The sequence below is a fragment of the Vidua macroura genome, chromosome 8, assembly GCF_024509145.1.
Source record: "Vidua macroura isolate BioBank_ID:100142 chromosome 8, ASM2450914v1, whole genome shotgun sequence".
NCBI lineage: Eukaryota > Metazoa > Chordata > Aves > Passeriformes > Viduidae > Vidua > Vidua macroura.
Window position 1 is genome coordinate 18859980 of NC_071578.1, and position 19095 is coordinate 18879074.

Below are 19095 nucleotides of genomic sequence, written 5' to 3' on the forward strand. Positions count from 1 at the left end.
GTTTAAAACTTCTGCCAGTAGTAAGTATGCAAATTTTTATTTAGAAAGTAATAAAGAAAAAGGGCATTTCCTCTCCTCCTTTAAAGTAGTAAATATATTTCTTGCTGATCATGAGGGAGGGCACGTTTGGTTTCTTTTTTTCTGCAGTACAACATTACATACTTCTCTTCTTAGGTGAGATGTCTAACACCACTGCTATTTAGTTTTTAATGATGCTTAAGTCATTTCTGGAAGTAGCTTCCACTAAGAAGCTACTACAAGTACAACTGTTCTTTCCTGGTAATGAGAGCTTGGTCTCTGTACTGACTTCAAACTCAAATGCATCTCCAACATATTGTGAATGGTCTCTGTCTCTCCTCAGATGTGACAGGCGCTAACAAGGGGCAACATGTCATTGCATAAATGCCACCATCACCTTCCACCCTTTGTGATGGAAAAGCTCACATGTTCAATGGAATATTTTGTGTATAAGCTGGCCACATAATAGTAATGGTTTACGATATAAAGTTTGATGTGTACCTAAGGAATTATGAGAATGATATTTTCTCAGGAAAAAGTCACTTATGCAGCGTACATTAATGCATTTCTTCCTAAAACCCACAATCCTGTGGAGATCATGCTCCAGAAACAGGAGAACAGGCTTCCCATCTGAAGTCCAGTAAAGTCAGCTGAAACATTTTGGCAATCTCCAGTAGGCCCTAACAAGCTTTGCAGTTTTGACACTTGAGAAGCTGCAGGGCAAGGCAACATAGGAGTCTATGTGAACTTCCTCATAAACCGGAGTTTTGCATAGGCAATGATAAGGAAGATAACAGTCATGCAGAAGAGAGCCACTATATTTTCCCACATTGCCCAGCTGGTAGGGGCAATTCCTTGGCTGCACAGGTATGCTTCACCAGAACACCTGCAGAAAAGCACAGGGCACAAGTTCATATTACTATGTGGCACACATCTTCAGGTAATTACTTTTATTCCTGTTTCACAAAGATCCTGCTACCCTCAACTCTGCAAAACAGGTGATAGAAATAGAGAACCCATCACCAAATAAAACTCAAGGGACAAATCTAGATCTCTAGTTCTCAAAATTTTTCAGTAGCAACCTAATTGTTCTTAATAACTGGCCATTTATGAGGAAACCTCAGAACCATCTTAAACTTCTGTAAGTACAGAAGCATTAGCTTCCCCTCAACAATCACTGGAAGTCCAAAAGCCATGGAAACAGTACTCTAGCACTGTTCCCTGCAAAATATTCAGCTTCCATCTTTCTAGTACAAATTACAAAATAGTTGCACTGTTACAGCTTAAGGTATCAATAGCCAAGGGTATTTCAAATGGAGTAAAATGGAGCACTGCAAGAGAGATACTTCAGCTCTCTCTGTATCTGCAGGGAAGATAATATTAAAAAGTTCTGTGGGGGAGACATGTTTCTGATCACAGGTCTACTGCTTTCCAGCAACTCTGTAGCTGTCCACACACTGCATTTCCATTGTTGAGTGACCCTGGATTTGTTTAGGAAAACTGATCAATCAGGGCTAGGTTATCAAATACAAAACTTAATTTAGCTCACCTGCCTATTTTTACAAGTAAAGTTTCATCCCTACTTCACTCTCTTGGGTAATTGTGGCGTTTTACTGTATAATCTTAAAATACATTTCTTTGGGACATGTTGTTGAGACTGGCTTGTAAGTGGTTATTCTGTGAATAGTATAAAAATTTGACACATTCAGACTTCCTTTTAAGCAAGTCATCATCAACAATTCAGGCCCAGAACCACCATGAGTTACTTACACTTCCTCTGAAATACTGGGGGGACAACTGCCTGTATCTCCCACTGACACTGTAGCATTTGGATTCTTCTCACCACAGAAGTAGAGATCTCTGTACTCATTCACCTGAAGAGCCTAGGGAAACAGGAAGACACAAGATTTTTGCAGAGCTCATGGTTTGGCCTGTTAAAACTGAAACACTTCAAAGGAACTTGATTATTAGAATACACATACCATCATTCTTGCAATCATATGTTCATGTTCCTTTTTATTTTCAAGTTCTTAGACACTGCCTTTCTTAGGAACTGCTCCAAGTTCTGCACACAGGGTGGTTTGGTGTCCCAGGCCTTGGCTTCAAAGTTACTTAGCCATGGGTTTCTGTCTTACCAGCTACAAGTTCCTGTTCATCCACATTCACCTGGATCAATCTACTGGTCCAGAAAATCATGTGGCTGCATGCAGATATTCTAGCAGCACCACACTGAAGGCATGGCAAAGTCAGCCAAAGCAAGAGGTGAAAGGTTCCCCAGCACTGGCATCCTGCACTCACTGCTATCTCACAGGACACTTCCACATTGAGTAACACTGATAAAACATCTCAGTGATACCCAAACAATGAGGTCTCACATATCCCCCACCCTGCACCAGCTCCAGCATTCATTTCAGTCATTGCTACTTGAAGTAGGACACTATTCCTTCCAAAGAGGCTTGACAAGGATGCAAACAGGAGATGGAAACACAACTCCCACCTGTGACCTGCTCTATTTACAGTGTTTCAAGCAGTTGGACCCTTAGATTTCTGGTACCCCAGTTCCTTACTATTCATAAAAGTTCAATTTCATTTCAGAGAAAGCCATGCTGAAGATTGAGACAGTCATGCCCTATAGTAAATCCTTTAACCAGTTGGAAAGTCATTGGCCCCAGACTGGCCACCCATACAGTAGTGTCTGGAGAGGCTGTACAATATTTGATTTTATTCTAAACCACAAGGATCAACTATTCAGGCTAGGAATTAGTGCCTGACTGGACAGCTTGCTCTGCTGCTGTCCAAGCAGCACTAATTCTGTAGCACAAAGTGTTTGTTCAGTCCCTAAGACTTTCAGCTCTCACGCAGAGGTCTAAATTTCGCTTCCTTTTTGAGGCTGGCTGTTTTTTTCTCTTTTATTTACCACGTTCATGCAACAAAACAAACCAAATCTGGCTTTTAAGAGAACTTCATACTTTATACTTTCCAGGAAGCAGCAGTGTGGCTACATTACTCAGAGGAGACCAATGCTACTACTCACAGTGAGGCCATATCGGGGGATGCTGAAGTACTTGAGCCAGTTCAGCCAGCCCATTACTGAAGGGAGGTTCACTAAGAGGCCAGAAAAGATCTGAAATAGAACAGAGGAAATTAATGAGTCACAAACTCTGTTTACTGCAAATAATACCACTCCTGCACAGATGCTGCAGTTCCCAGCAGAGGTGCACTGGGATTGATGGACCTCCTACTGCTGTCATCCCTCTACCCACAAATACGAGTTGGAGCCTTGCAGCACCCCCACACCACTGGCCCAACAGCACACCTGAGTACTTCAGCTGAACTGCTTGCAAAGAGGGCAGAAAGGTTTTCTACACACCCACATGTGAGCTAAGAAGCATGGTCACAACTTCTTATTCAGGAGGACTGTCTTATGGTAGAGCTAGGCAGAGGCTAAAGAAGATGAGAGAAATGAGAAAGAGATGAGAGAGTGGAGAGATGATAATGTGGAGAATCAAAAATGAGAAAAATGGGGAGCCTTACGAGCTGTTATTATTTCAGTCTTCCCCTCTACATCTTTTATTCCATGCTTTCTCTCGTCTGGAAAAAGATTTGCTTTTACTTCTTATCACAAGTGGTCTTCCTAGCTAAACATGACACTTCAGCCTCTGCTTCATCACAAGTGATTTTGTGCTTACCCCACTGACTTTCAGGACATGCATGTATCACTCCTTATACACTGTGACCTACGTCAATGTACATCAGTTGCTCTGCACTACACATGCACACTTCTCACCCACAGTGAGCAGTTGAAGCAGTGCACTATCACTTGGCTTATTGCAAAAGCAGCTTAAATTGCAAATCAAAGCATAAGGGATGTACTGTGGCTCAGAGTATGTACACAGACAGTGACCAGGAATCATCTAACAAGAAATATGTAACTTGGTAGGTTTCACAGTCAAGACATTTTATCACCAGCATCACGTCTTTGAAAAAGAACTCACAGCTCTTATCTCCAAGTAGTGTAAATTCCTTTCTCTCTCTCTTGTTCTCTTCCTTAAAAAATCATTGGGGAAGAGTATGAAGTAATTTCTTGAACCCCAGGGTAATACTGAATTACAAAAATAAGAGAGGGTTTGTGCCTTTTGTGCCACTTGGGCAGCAAAAATTAATGCAAAAAATCAACAGATCTAAAGTTTATTTCAAGGCTTTTTCCTTTTAAATGATCTCATTGATCACTTAGATTTCTAATACTGGAAGAGCAAGATTTTTAAAAATCAATCTCTGTAAGGACAAATTTAATAAAAAAAAGCAACATGTGTTTGGGGCACACTGTTTGGAAAGCTCTGGTGGCATCACAACTACTGAACTGCACCCAACCCTTAGACTACAAGCTGGCAGAAGTGTATCTTTGACTACAGTGACAATAAAATCACAAGCATGGGGCTGACGTGCCACGGGACTATGGATATTTTAGCCTGCCTAGGGTAAGCTCAACCCAGTCCTCTCAGCTGGTCTCAGCTCTTCCCTCCCCTCCACCAAAGGAGCACACACTCCCTAATATACTTACAAGCATCAGGACAAAACAAATGGTGATGAGCAGATTGGCCACAGCCACCACATCCATCCCAGCACTGATAGCCAGGGACATGGCTGTGGCAGTGTAGGACACCAGTATCAGGGTCAGCATGAAGAAGAAGAACCGCCCTGCAACAGCTTGGTATCCTGTCAAAAAGCAGAAAGGTAAGAGTCTAAACAACCACATTATGAATTCCAGAGAGGTGCCCTTGGGTTCCTATACAAGACAGGCAAATCAGGAAGAAAGACGAAGTCTGGAGTTGGCAGGAACTATGCATGCTTCAAAGGCCCAAAGAGCATTACCAAAAGACGTCATCAGGCAGGTCCCTGTGTTGGATTGCTGGTGTCTCTGCCCCTGCCCCAGAGTCCTCTGAAGTTATGATGCCAAGCACTTAAATCAGTTGAAGGTTCAAGTAGCAGTATGTTATGGACACAGGAATCTGGCTAAGTCAGAAATGTGTTGGAAGACAACAGGTTCAATGAAAGCATCAATTCTTTACCAATCATCCAGTAACTGATGCATGAGAATATGATGGCTGGAGTAGTTCTCATGGGCAGCAGATCTCCTATCATCAAGGCCAGGAAGTAGGCAGACACACGGTAATATCCACTGGTGTACTGATGGCTGCGAGGACAGGAAGGAGGGGAGTTGTACAGGTTTAGAGGTTCTCTAGGAAGCAGGCTCAGAGCGTTGTGTTTGATTTATCCTGATTTGTTTTCTGCTCTTTCTACCACTGACTCCTCTCTATGCAAATTGCTTATATTCTTTGTGCTATCACTGACACTCTATGAAGTAAGGGCTGATCTGTCTCTCAGACCCTGCAGTCAAACAGACAGCCCACCAAGGAAAGGGAATGAAATACTGTGTGACTGCTAAGTAAAATATCATAAAAAACCTCCTAAGTCTCTTTTCAAAGAAAAAGATCCTTAATACATGAGCATGGGGAAGCATTAGACTTCTATAAACTGGAGGAAAACTTCATCCACTGCAAACTCATACAGCTGCTTCCAGAGAAGAAAGAATGATACCCAACAACGGGAAAACACCTTTGGGACCTCAACTCACCTCCAGTTCAGGGCAATTAAATGTCATTATGATTGTTTTGCTGCTTAATGGAGCTCATGAAAAGATGCTTTAACAGGTGAGGTGCCTAAATCCCCATTGACACAGCTGGTAAATTTCACTGGCAAGCAGGGCAGACTAGCAAGAAACAGCAGTGCTGGGGAATTTCATTCCTGAGCAGCTGTTAGGGACAATATCAAGCTGCTCTGAGCAGCCTGTGCATGGACATGTGCATTCCAGGCATACATCTCCAGTTTCCGTTTTATTGCATAGGATCTGTCTCTTGCTCTTCTATTGCATGAGCTGGAGGCACCTCCAAACTACACTTTCAACATATATGTATGTATACATGTGTGTATACTGTATCTACATTCATTTACATATGTATACATACATACAGAAACATACACACATATATATAACTATAAATATATTATATATAAATAATATTATAAGTAAATAACTATATTTAATTATATATTAATCACTTATAATAACAATGTAATAGTCAAGCACATCTCTCTAAACACAGAGATGCACTTACTTGATTATTAATGAGCTCTTGTAAGCCAGACAGCAGCCCCCTTCATCTGAGCATCCCTTGCAAAATTTTTCCAGGAACTCTCCCTTAATTTTTGCACAGTCTTGTCATTTTAGGACCACTGCAAGACTGTGTGTCATCCCTTGTGAGAAAGAGGGCAAGAAGGATTCACAGTCTGCAGGATTCACAAGCAGACCTCAAAACCAGCTGTTACCAAAAGTGGGTAGGAAAACCAGTAAGCTGTCACACAGCAAGGAAGTAAAAGCATTTCCTCTTTCCCCCAGCTCTTAGCATTTCAGCTCCCTGCTCTACAGAATAACTTAGCATTACTATTACAATCTCATGTTGCAAGGGAGCAATCAAGTCTTTGGTGGTAATAATTTTGTTCAGCATGTAAGATACTGCCCCATCTCATTCCAGGGTATGAGACAGTCCAAGTGCCTTATTACTTACACAAATAGTTTCTTGTCTCTGATGAATAGCTCAATTGCAGAGACACTGGAAAAGCACTGGTTTGTAGTGACAAAAAATAAGGATCCAACCCTAGAAGGCAAAATAGAACAGTGGAAAAGTAAGGGAACAACCAGATCAAATACTGGCAGCCTCAGACATCATCATACCATCAAGTCAGTGCTTTTCTCTGTCCACAGAATGGAGATATTCAATTGTGCTACTGTAAATCTTAGCTGTATCCTTTATCTTCCCTTTTACATCCCCTCTGTACTTATGTACAAGCCTGACAGAACTGTGGCCCCTTTAAGACCCCTGGCAATTCCATGCTGCATTGCACTGAGACTTGTGAACCCAACCCTCCTTTGTACTTCAAGTGGATCCCAAGGCCCTCCTTCCCTGTGCCTCAAACCTTACTGCTACAGATAGAAAAATGAGCAAAGCTTTGGCTTTTCATCCTACCGATTCTGAATGCCACTTCGGTCCAGTTTTACACCAAAAAAGATAGCACCCACAACCAAGGCTAGAATTACGGTCACTGCAATCTGGAAGTGGAAAGAAGAAAGGTAAAAGGAAATCCTTCAGGTAAGTAAAAAAATTAGGAACTAACATTATTAAGTCATATGCAGGGCTTAAGATTCACACCTGCCTAAAGCCTTGCTCTTGTGAGGCAATGTATACCTGTGACACACACAATTAAAATCCTTATGACAGTTTTTCAGATTTTATCCTCTTCCCTTTTCTACTTCGTTCTTTGGCTAGGAGAGTTTAGTAGAAACATGCTTACAGAATAACCGAGTTTAAATTTTAAAGTGAGGCACAAAATTAGTATCACCCTAGAATATCCCTATGTGACCCAGAGAATGGAGCACTTTCTCCCCAACCCCAATCTTCAGTGCAGTAGTTCTTATGCTAAACTAAATTGGAGATTTTTTCCAAAGGCCATAAAGGTAGCTGAGCATCTTACTCCACTTACATGGCAGTGGAACAGGACTTTTCTGTTTCGCTGCCTTTGAAAACATGTTCTGTCCTACAAACTGCAGATGATGGGACTCAGAGCAGCAAGAGTTTGAGACTTTTAGCAATTGTTACCTACTTGTGCAATAGAGGCCTGTGGGTTCCTGATGAGATTTTTCAGGGAACGCTTGGACACCCAGTACAGCTGAGTGAAGAATCCATTTGCATAGGTGATCTCATGCTCCTGCTTGGACAGTCTCTGCTTGCTTCCCCGTCCAAGCTCCACTTTCCCCAGTGCTTCCTTTGTGCTCTGATACAGGCTCGAGCTGAGATATTGCTGGTGCAGCATATCTACCACACTGCTATCCACATTGTCTTCTGTCACTCCATTTTCACTGCTCACTTCTGAGTGAGAAAAAGAAGATACGGCTTGTGATTCCCTAGGACCTTGAGATACGGCCCATCAATAAGCTCAGCAATTCTGGAGGCTGAAGAAAAAGTCAGAAATGCCCAGAGAATTTGAGTTGTTCAGGCCTTAGCCCTGAGTTTAAGAGGCTAGCTTGAGTGAGAGGTTTTTCCTACATTTTTAATTGAACCTAGCTAATCTGCCCATTCTTTCTGGCACAAAATGGTCATATTCTTGTAACATGGCACCAGAAAACCTTTGTTTCACTGAATTTGGGAAAAATCAATGTTTGCTCTGATTCATATCACTTAGGTGATGTGAACTGCTGAGTAACTGCTTTACAAAATCTGTTCCCTCACAGTCCTTCAGTCAATGATGTGCTACATGATCCCCAAGCAAGTATTTCTAAACATTTGACTCACTATACTGGCAGAGAATTTGTTCTCTAACAGTTCCAATCTCTTTCACTCTCCTTTAAATCCAACAGTCCTTAACCTATCTACCTAGTCTTCTCTGCAGCAGCCTCTTATGTGACTGAAAACTTGTCAGCTGCCTCTTGAGACCAAGCAGTTCTAGTTTTTCCATTCTATCCCTCACAGGCTTTTTTAAAAACTTTTGGTATTTGTCATTGCTCTCCTATACTACTAAAGTGAAAAAAAATCCATTTAAAAAGATTTCTGATCTCTTTAAAGAAGCCCAAAACAAAGTATATCTATTAGTAGGAACAATGAAAAGACAACAAAGTGCCCTTAGAGTCAAGGAGACACAGAGAATAAAAGCTTGCCATCACCACATACAATTTCCCTTCGCAATTTACCTTTTCCTGTGTCCACGGGTCTGTGATCTTCCTTGCTTGCTGCCACAGCAGTTGAATCACCATTTATGACATCAAGGAAGAAGTCAGCTGGATTATTGAAGGGTTCACATTCATATCCTTTAAAAAAAAAAAAAAAACAGAACAAACCAAACCAAAATCACACATGCAACATGTTTGCATTGCACAGGGCACACCCCTGAAGGTCAAGTTCCTGTATCACTTTTTCATAATCCCATTACCAGAAAACTTCACTGCTTTTCCTAAGTGTTACTTTACAGCAGTAGATGGACAGGATTTAGGAGATGGTGAATCCGGGGTATCTAAAGACCTTCACAGCTGCTTATTCACTGATTTCAGGTGAGGAGGAATCTCTAACTTGCTTCTACTACAGCTCAGTATGGACAACTCTTGCCTCCTTCCCAGTGCTGTTCAACCACATTCCACTCTGAAAGACACACAGTTCCTCAGCAGAGGTTCCTGGATGTCTTGCTCTATAGCCTCAGATATTTCTTCCAGAGGCTCAACTCTTATTGGTGTTTCCTTGGTCACAAGGATGAGGTAGGGCTGTCCAAGAGCAGCTTCTTATAATACAGTTCTAAGTATGGGAAAAGGAGGAAATTAAAAACAAACAAACCCAAAGACACTTCTACACCTTCCCTGAGAGAAAGGAAGTGGGCTACTAAGAGGAGGAGCAGAAGTACTGACACTGATTAAAGCACCTCCGTTAAAGCCAGGGAAAACTTATGTGTCCACAGTTGCATCTAAAGATTGGAAGTTCACTCCACATTCTCTGATCATTATAGTCAGACACCCTCACCCTGCTTACTTGAAGAGAGGGCAGCAACCAACAGTGCAACTATTAACCCATCTTAAGACACATCCTAATTCTGTCCTCTTGGTTGCCCACCTGCATTCAGTCTAGAGCATATTTTTGGATCAATCTGTACAGATTGCTGCCAATCTGCAGGCTGTGGTTTAAAAACCACTGGATCTGTCACTGAGGCCTTGTACAACTATGTCACTGTCGAGCAGGACGGGAACAGAGAACTCCAGATCAGAAGGCAAAGAAAATGAGCTCTGATTTATTTCAAATATACCGCTTTATATATAGAGGACATCGAGAAGACTGATTTCATTGGTCTTAGAGTAGAAACATGTCACAGCATTGGTGTGCAGTGAATGATGCACAATGGCAGAACATATCTATAAACAACGTCAATAACAAGATAGATTAGAGAATTATTTACATTCTTTCCCAACTGTTTCCCAGGCTCTTGCCTGGTTAGAAAACCTTTCTCTTTCTCTCTGACTGAGCTGAGAATATCCACACAACTACAAGCATTATCTTGTCTGTTGGACATCATGCTTAAACATATCCAGATGATTCTTGGTTTTTGTCCTCATGCAAGGCAAAACAAAGGCAAGAGAGAGCCATACTCTCTTGTCTGAAAATTTTTATGTTACTCTTTCTGTCTTTTTCCTGTTCTAACATAACACTGCTTAGACTGTATGTGTACACTCTCTAACATCCTAGTGATAGAAAAGCATGGGCCTGTTATCCCATGCTAGGGCAAGAATCTACACACAGGTTTAATTCATGAGCCAGTTGCTTTTGCTCTTGGCATGGAAGACTTACCAATAGAACTGAAGTACTCCAGGGCATGTTTTGCAGGACCATGGTACAGCACCTTTCCTGAAGCCAGTAATGTCAGACTGTCAAACAGCTTGAATATGGAATAACGGGGCTGATGGATGGAAAATATGATGGTTCTCCCTCTTCTTGAGAGCCTGACATAGAAACAAAACATCTCTTAAGTACACCACACTTTGAATTTCAGGAAGGCAAACCCCAAATATAAAAATCCAAGACAAATACTTGGCAACTTCTCAGGGTCTTGACCCAGAAAAACCTTCTCTCCCTTCTCTGTCACTGTATCAGATGCTGCCTGCAAGACAGCACCCATCATTATAGGAGACCATCACTGCAGCCCAGGTAGCCAAAGTATGCTATTGTCTGTAGCTAGCAAAGCCTGAGACCACAGCTGTGTATAAACCCTCCTTATGTGTTTTTTATACCAGATGTCAACCTGACTAACTGGAACAGTCCTACTGGGCTCAATGGCAGTACCAGGTGGTACTTATCAGGCTGTGGAAGTCTGGCCAGCTGAGATTTCTCTTAGCTCTTCTGCTGAAGATTTACTTTGAAGTTTGTCAGATGCTCTTTCAAGCCTTTAGCACTGATGCCCAATAAGGACCCTTGATGATCAAAGACCTATATCCACAAAACCCAGACCAAAGCAACCCCCACACGCAAAACCAGACAACATGCCACAAACCCAGAAGCAGGATTAGAAAGTAATTCTCATTAAATAAGCCTCTTTCGTCCTCCTTGAATGTAACTTTGTTCTAATTGTCAGAAAACACCTCATCTCCAAAACAAAGGACACTCAGGGTAAATTTGCAGGTGAAGTTATTATCAGAGTTCAAGACTGTTGTTGGGTAATAGACTCAGATGGAAGGCCAAGAAATTATGATTACAAGGCCTGACCTCCCAGTCCACCCTTTGTTGTGGCAAAGGGAAGCTATCCAAGCTACATCTGCTTTTTGGGCTCCAATCCAATGCTTGCTGTGGAAAGATTCTCATAAGCTTAAAAAGGCTTTGGAAGAGACCCAAACAATTTACCACTACTTCTGATTATATTTGTCTAGTTTTTATGTTTTCGTTTTTTAAAGGAGCATTAGAACTAATCAGTCATAAGAACATTCCTTTTTTTACTGATGAGTTGACAACCAAATTGCAACACACTGAAGAACTGATTCTTACTTCTTCAGAAGGATGAGGACTGCATTGGCTGTGCTGGCATCAAGGCCAGTTGTTGGTTCATCCAGAAAAAGGACTGGTGGCTCTGTGATGAGCTCCATCCCAATGTTGGTTCTCTTCCGTTCCCCTCCAGACACTCCCCGGATCAATTCAGTTCCTACCTGCATGCAGAAGAAATCAGATATTTGCAACAAGACCCAGTCAGTACACGCTCTGGAGCTGTGGGCTTTCAACACCTAGCAACCATTTTCACTTTCAGAGTCCCTTTAATGAACTCTAGGACCAACAGCAGGTGAGTTTGACTCAGTGTGAGGGACTGTGTAGCAGTATGCTAAGCCTGATTTTCAGAGGTACCAGGTGCCTTATGACTTCAGGGAACAAGGATGACACTGATAAGGAAAAGACAGAGTGGGGCCACAGCATTCAGAGGAGGCACTGGTGCGCAGAGATGCTTTTGTTTGGTAGCTTGCCTGTTAATACAAGCTCTACACAGAACTTTTCCATCAAAGAGCAGTTTTCCATCCCTCAGAGCTTTCAGAAACTGAGAAAACAATTTTCTTGTCTTGTTCTACAAAGCCAGGAAGTGACTGAACAACTTTCCAAGATGCAATGACTAAGCTACTCTTTCCCTTCTGAATTTATACAACGTGCTGGACATGATCCAAAATCCTCCCCTTTTAGTAGCAAATACAAATACCTCTCTCCAAGCTCCCTCCTGAGCTGGAGACTGATTTCTTGCCTGCAATATGGTTTAGTCAGGTTCCTGTCTGGCTTCCTGTAACTGCACTACATACACCATACTGCCCAGAGACAAGTCGTTCAATTTCCAGAGGTAGTAGGATTTCTGAGAAAGGTGTTCTTCCTGCTCACCTTAGCATCAGCCACTTTGCTTAATCCCAGCTCATTGATTATCTGGGTGACTCGCTCTTCCTTCTCTTTAATGCTGATGGAGCTGGGGAGTCGCAGCGCAGCAGAGAATTGCAGGTTCTCCCTCACCGTCATTGTGCCCATAACAACGTCATCCTGAAAGTACAAATGGACAGTTGGAAAGACTCCTCAGCTGCTGAGTGGGCACAGGAGTCCCTTAGCGGCAGTTATTGGACAAGCTGTTTGCATACCACAGTGCAACCCAGACTGAAGGACAACTCCTACTTCAAATTTTACATGACATGAAATTCAAAGTCCTTCAGTAGCAGTCAAGGGGAGACTGTAGCTCTGCAGGCTCCACAGCTTACACCAAGCACCCCCTCAGCCTGGTTTCAGGCTGAGTAGTTCAAGTGCAGACAGTGCCACTGTGTACTGCATGTGTATTTTTCTTACTAACTAAAGTGAAGCAGAGCAGGTAGTGATTTTGTAGAGCTAAACTTCTGTCAGTCCAGCTGGAGCCAAAGGACGTTGCTAGTGCTCAGTGTTCAAGGTAGAGACACTCAGGGAACCACCTTGGCCAGCTCAGCTCTGTTCCCAGTTACAAGCCACACCTCGTTGTGGTCCAGAGCACTTGCTGAGTTCAGCTGCCAACAAGGAGCTTTCCCCAGCTCCTCACTGGCAGCAGATTCTCAGAGAAGCAAGCGTATTGCACCAGGATGGTCCTGCATGTCTCAGCTATGTACAACTCTTGGACCTCAGACTTTATTCTAAGGGTTACAAAAGCTTCAACAGTCATGTACACTTTGAGGAAGAATCAAATCTATCCAGCTGACAGACCTGGGCAGCCTACAGCAACCTGCAACAACCACGAACCAAATAAGAGATTTGTCATCAGATCCATTCAGAGCTCCATCACCCCCACTTTGGTATTTGTACCAATTCTGTATCCTACCATATGATGAGAAAAGGGCTGCAGCAATGGGTAGCTGCTAAGAAACATGCCTGTTCCATCAGCCAGCTTTGGAAGACATCCCCTAAGCTGCAGGACAGCAGATTCTTGCCTGCTTTGGGACTCTGCCCACGTCAGATGTAGTGCATCACTAGCACACATGATATACCAGTCAACCATGTTTGGCACTGGAGTTAACAGAGGAAGACAAGAATGTGCTGCTTTGCTGCCAAACATGGTTTGGGCATTCCAAGCCTTCCCTTCCCACAAGCCCTCAGCTTCTGACCCCAGCCTCCCATTCTCCACTCTCAAATCCGCCAATAGAACTGTTGGGTCACTACACTGCAAACTAAACTGTGAATTTAAGCTTAATACCAAACATAACCAATAGTGGCATGACACCTTCACTCTCACAGCATGAAAGCAGAGACCATGAGCAGTTTTATAGGGATAACAAATGACTTAGCATGCTGTATGCTTATCTGCATAAAAATGATCCTATAATTATGTATTTAGGTCTTCAGTGTTCGTAGTTTTTGGTTCATCTTTATTAATCCAGGGAGTACTGCATGGGGTGGGAAGGGGTAGAGACCATTTATCATTTCACCAAGTTGCTTATCATTTTAAAGTTATGTTTGGTTGCTTTGGACATTTGAGAGACAAATGTCTCAAACTGGGACCACTTGTGAAAAACTTACTGGCTTTTCATCGGCCACTGAGGATTTGGGGATCTCTGACCTACAGGATCAAGATTTAGAACCAGTCTCATCCCATGGATCCTGCAGAGCCCCCCAGCTGGCAGCTCTCAGCTGCCTGTGTCACATCTGCCTGCAGTCAGAACCCTGAATGGTTTCCAGATTTGGCTGCTCATACGACTGCCAAGAATCCCCTTCTCCCCAAGCTCCCCAGGGCTTTGAGGGTCTATTATTGGTCCAGGCCTCCACCCACTTCCGCAGATTCAGCTGGTTTTTCCTGTCTCCGAGTGGAATGAACCTCTGTCACAGCCAGCTAGAATCAGAGGAAGAACAGCAGGGATCTATTTATTTCCTAGAATTATTGTCTGATAGTTTGAAGGTACTTCTGCCAGCTAGAACAGCTTCTGAGTTTAACAACAAGAGATTTTGGGTGTCATGGTTTTTTTTCTCCCTTTTTTAAAAGCACTTCAGGGCAGAGCCCAAAGGCCAAGTCACAGCAGTCCAGCAATTTCGGCATCCATGTGGCTGTGGGAAGACACACCTCTGTTCTTGACTAGGCTGGAGTAACAGTTTGATCTTATTGTATTCCATATTCCAGATTAAAACTAAAAACTGTAACAGCTGAGTTATCAAATTAGGCTCTGTAGCGATCACAGAAAATTACCTAAACTAGTCGTTGATGCTTCCTCATCTTATATGATCTTCTATCCCAAGGTCTCCTAGGCCTCCAGGAAGGCAGTTACTCACCTGCACCACATATCCTGAGATGCACTTGAAATTTGGAGGTTGTGGGATGCCATCTATAAGCACTTCTCCAGACAGACCTGCTGGGTCCTTTCTGGCAGCCAGCACATCTAGGAGACTTCAGACAAACACGAGGCATTAGGTTTTTGCAATAACTGCTGCTTTTACCCTTGACTGGTTAAGTACCACCAGCCAGGACTGAGTTACAGCCTGCTCAGAGTGTGCTGCAAACAAGAGGGCACAGGAAGGGGCTTCTCCTACTCTGCAAGCTTTAGCTCTTTGTACAGAAAGTCTGGTGTACATGCAGGGTTTTTCCAGCACACGGTGTGCCACAGCAGTATGGCAGTGTACAGATGCTCACAATTCACAACAGTCAACCCCCTACAGACATAAACTTGGTCTGTGTATTTACATATAATTTCAAATGCACAGAGACAAGAGCACCCTGCTGAGTCGTTGCAGGCTGCTCTCCAGCCAGGGGAGCACTGAACTAACTCCTCTTATCTCAAGGAAATTAATCCATATGGGTGTAAACAAGACAAGAGTTAAGATTAATTCTAGAAAGTATTTTTTTTAAGGTATCACTGGATTCTCCTCTTCTCTGCCAATGCAGAGGCCAGCCTGTCCGCCAGATAAGTAAACTGCCCTGATGAAATGCTGCTCTTGAAAGCATCCTGATTAACCAGCAGTCTCCTTAGAAAAGAAGATCAATGGTCACCACAAAGACAGACCAGTGTGAACCCTGCTCATATTTCCGAGTGTCTGACATTGTTAAAGTCAGAGAAAGAGTTCTCTTACCACAGGAGAGAAACTGCATTAGCATTGGATGGAAATAGTCTACATGGAATTTCTCTGTGCCTTCATCCAAACAACTCAAGAATGTGTGCACCCCCACAAGCAGGCCACAGCCAAGTTGGGCTAAGGATCCAGAGCATCCTACAGACTGCATTACACCATATTACTGTCAGTTGTCACAGAAGGGTCTGGCCTAGCAGCTTCAAGGAAGACTTGTTGCAGAAAGTTCAGAGGGAGTGACATCTTCCATGCCCCAGAGGAGCTTGTACCCCATCCCCACCCCATTATCAGTCAGAACAGAGCCTAGATCTGAGCTCCAGTTCTGCCTCGTATCTTAAGTCAGGCCACCACCAAAGATAACTGCAGTAATACAGAGCACCAACTGGAGCAGATGAGGGGTGTGACACAGTCACAGTGCAAGAACTTCAGCAAAGCTGACAGAGGGGCAGGAGGTCAAGCTGCATCACCAGATTTCTCAAAGGCATGCACAGGTCTAAGCGTGCAGATACCTCACATCTCCCCTAACCCTCAGAATCCCAAATATACCCTGAACAACTGATTGTCCATTTAAAGGAGCAGAAGGTACTCACGAAGATTTCCCACTCCCTGTTGGCCCCAGGATAGCATTCAAGCCAGGTTTCATAATGCCACTGGAAGAAGGAAAGAGTTGTTAGCAAATAAGGACATTTACAAGGACCACCCATATGCAGATTTTAGTAGATATGAGATGTGAACAAAAGACTATTGAAAGAAAAACCTCAGATATTAAAAAATTCTTAAATCTGAAATCTATAAGCATTTTTCCTTTCTATCGCAGACTGCCATTCAGAACAGAATCAGAACTGGACATAAAAAGCAATCTACATAAGACAGAAATTAAGTGTCTTCCCTGCTCAGCAGGGTCTTGAAAAGAAGCAACAATTGCTCTCTGTTGCTCATTTCCTCTGACTGCACCTTGAACCATAGTTAAGGAAACCCTCAGATCTTGTGGCAGAAGAGTTCACACAAGTTTGGCCCTAAACTGCTTCAGCTATATCCCAGCTATTTTGCCTGAAAGCAAATCAAAGTGCTTACATGAACTGCTGACTGGCAGGAAGGCAGTCATTTCTGTACCAGCACAGCTGGATCTGGAAGGTGATACGAGGTCACTGGTTCACAGCAGCAGATTAATTCCTACCCTCTTGTATTTCATTTAAGCAAACACTTACTTAACGTTATGAAGGATCCTCTTTTCCACGATTTTCCGTTTACAAAGGAATCCACTGGACTGCTTAACGGAGTACTGGATGTTATGGAAACTCACAACGGAGCCACGAGGAGATCGGAGGGACTCTTGTGTTGGAACAGAACGTTGGAAATTACCTGCTCCTTCCTCTTCTCCAACAGAAATAATGCTGTGATCAAATGTGTCTGACATCATGTTCTTGTTACACAGGCCAAGCTCCACTGCATGGAGGTCGCTGTTGTTTTGAGCAGTTCCCATCTTTTGAGACGAAGGGCACAGAAACACGCAGGGAAGGAGACACGTGAACAAAGATTTCTCCAGAAAGTGTCTTGGAAGAGCAAATTCATGCACACCACACCAATCGGTACACATGCCAAGTTTCCAAAGGATGGACATGCGCACCGGAAGACATCCAGTAGTCAGACCCCAAAGGCACAGAAACCCGCAGATTTAGAACTAACCTTAAGTTAACATTAACCTTTAAGGACAATAAGTATGGTCTTGAAGTAAATAATGCTTGCTCAAAGAGCATCTAATGAGGCAAAAACAAGCCTACCTATGATGGTCACCATCTTTGGCAACACAGTCAGTACTACTAATGGAAGCTGTTACCACTTGAAGAGACTTAAGCTCACCTTCTTCAGTCATAACATGCTTATCCCCATACTCCCCAACAAAGCCAGCACAGAAAGCCTATTAATAAGTCCATATAAAGAACCACAGCAAGAAAAATGTTTGTGTTTATGAAAATGAAGGCCAGTCACATGCACCTTGTTTGCTGCACAAGTCTGTTTCAGAGATCTCAATGTGATTAAAATAACAATTACGCATGCTAAAAATTACTGTGATGCTGGGGAAAGCCAAGGTGCTCATCAGGTTAAAAGAGCAAGGAGAAAGATCTCCGCGAACACATCCATTGCTAGCTCCTCAAATTTTGTGTGAAGGTAGAAGTATCCCACCAACTACCCCTTTCCCACCATCTGCACTTCTTTCCTCACAGCACTGAGAGGGTGATAACTAGTTAGACCACCACTATAGTAGTAGGAGATCTCACAGAGAGAGAGATGGTCACCCTATTAGGAAACTGGGGCTACAAAAGCCAGGTTTAAAGAAACAGGAATTGTCCTTTCCTCTCTGCCTCTTCCTATCACTGAAAGCTCAACAAGTTGCATATGTTTTTCCCTGTATAAGTAAAACAAAAATCAGAGGCAAAGGAAGGGTTGTTTAGTTTGAACCCATACTGAACTCTAAGGCTAGTCACCCCTGGGAAAGACTTGCTTATGGGAAACTACACAGGATATGCTGGTTACATCAGCAAGAGATGGCTTATACACTTGAAAGGTTGCACAACAGATGATGAGAAAAAAAAAACCAACAGGATGATAGTGACACTAGGGACAAAGACCTTGTTAGACTTTTGAACATTTTTCTTGTACCTGTCCAGGCTAGGTTCTGTGGTTTAGTTCACCGTACACCCTTTTATGCAGGTTTTTGTAAAGCGACCGATTAGCACTGGTAAAGGGGTGTGTGCACGGACAGCATAAGAACGAGAAAAGCCTAGCAGAGGCTACAGGTAGGCTCGGGCTGCAGCAGCACCTCACGGCAGTGCCCCTCTGTCTCCCACCCACGTCCCGCAGGCCGGTTTCGCCACTAAACCGGAGCCACGACCCGACCCGGCCGAGCGCGCTCCGCTCTCCTGCCCCGGCCCCGCCAGAGCGCTGCTCGGCCGCCCCCGCCCCGGCCCCGGCCCGGCCCGCGCCGTTACCTCGCGGCTGCCGCGGCGCTCGGAGTGGCGGCGGCTCTGCCTTGGCGGTGTTTTATAAGCGGGTCCGAGCGGCGGGTTACATAAAGCGGCGGCGGGGAGTGCCGGCGGTGGCACGCAAACCCCGCCGGTGGCGGGCGAAGGCGGCGGTGATGGAGCCCCGCTCCGCGGGCGGCGCGACCCCCGGGGCGGTGCCGGCGCCGCGCGGGGCCGAGCCCGGCCGTGTGAGGGCCGCGCTGCGGGAGCGCTGCCCCCGGCGGCAGCGCTGGGCCCGGGGCGGCGGCGCGGAGCGGCCCCCGTGAGCCGGGGTGCCGCGGGGTGCCGCGGGTTGCCGGCGCCGTCAGCCCGCCTTCCCGGGGCGGGGAGAGCAGCGGGGCAAAGCCGCGGTGTTCGCGCCTGGGAGCCCCCGAGGCGCG

At 44.2% G+C, this 19095-nt stretch overlaps 1 protein-coding gene across 2 annotated transcripts; it reads right to left on the reverse strand.

Moving 5' to 3' along the window:
* Window positions 1-9: 9 nt before the first annotated feature.
* On the reverse strand, window positions 10-18766 carry LOC128810470 (broad substrate specificity ATP-binding cassette transporter ABCG2-like). 2 transcript variants are annotated; one of them, XM_053983315.1, is made up of 16 exons: window positions 18683-18766; window positions 16901-17175; window positions 16283-16342; window positions 14901-15015; window positions 12513-12665; window positions 11646-11803; window positions 10458-10609; window positions 8822-8938; window positions 7738-8003; window positions 7104-7186; window positions 6645-6734; window positions 5088-5212; window positions 4580-4734; window positions 3053-3142; window positions 1789-1901; window positions 10-904 (listed from the first exon to the last, which is right to left on the reverse strand). In XM_053983315.1, the coding sequence occupies exons 2-16, from the start codon at window positions 17173-17175 to the stop codon at window positions 757-759; spliced, it is 2100 nt and encodes a 699-aa protein (XP_053839290.1). In that variant the 5' UTR covers window positions 18683-18766; the 3' UTR covers window positions 10-756. The 2 variants fall into 2 exon arrangements, with proteins under 2 accessions (XP_053839290.1, XP_053839291.1); XM_053983316.1 differs by lacking the exons at window positions 10-904; window positions 5088-5212 and having other exon boundaries at window positions 1795-1901.
* Between the last annotated feature and the right edge of the window lie 329 nt (window positions 18767-19095).

What these genes read in the sequence shown, in the direction of transcription:
- LOC128810470 (XM_053983315.1), bottom strand. Translation starts at nt 17,175, where the DNA reads ATGGGAACTGCTCAAAACAACAGCGACCTCCATGCAGTGGAGCTTGGC. An exon ending in GCAAAGTGGCTGATGCTAAG is followed by an intron (nt 11,804 to 12,512) that starts GTGAGCAGGAAG and finishes TTCTGCATGCAG; the next exon opens with GTAGGAACTGAATTGATCCG. An exon ending in GTCCTCATCCTTCTGAAGAA is followed by an intron (nt 10,610 to 11,645) that starts GTAAGAATCAGT and finishes TTTCTATGTCAG; the next exon opens with GCTCTCAAGAAGAGGGAGAA.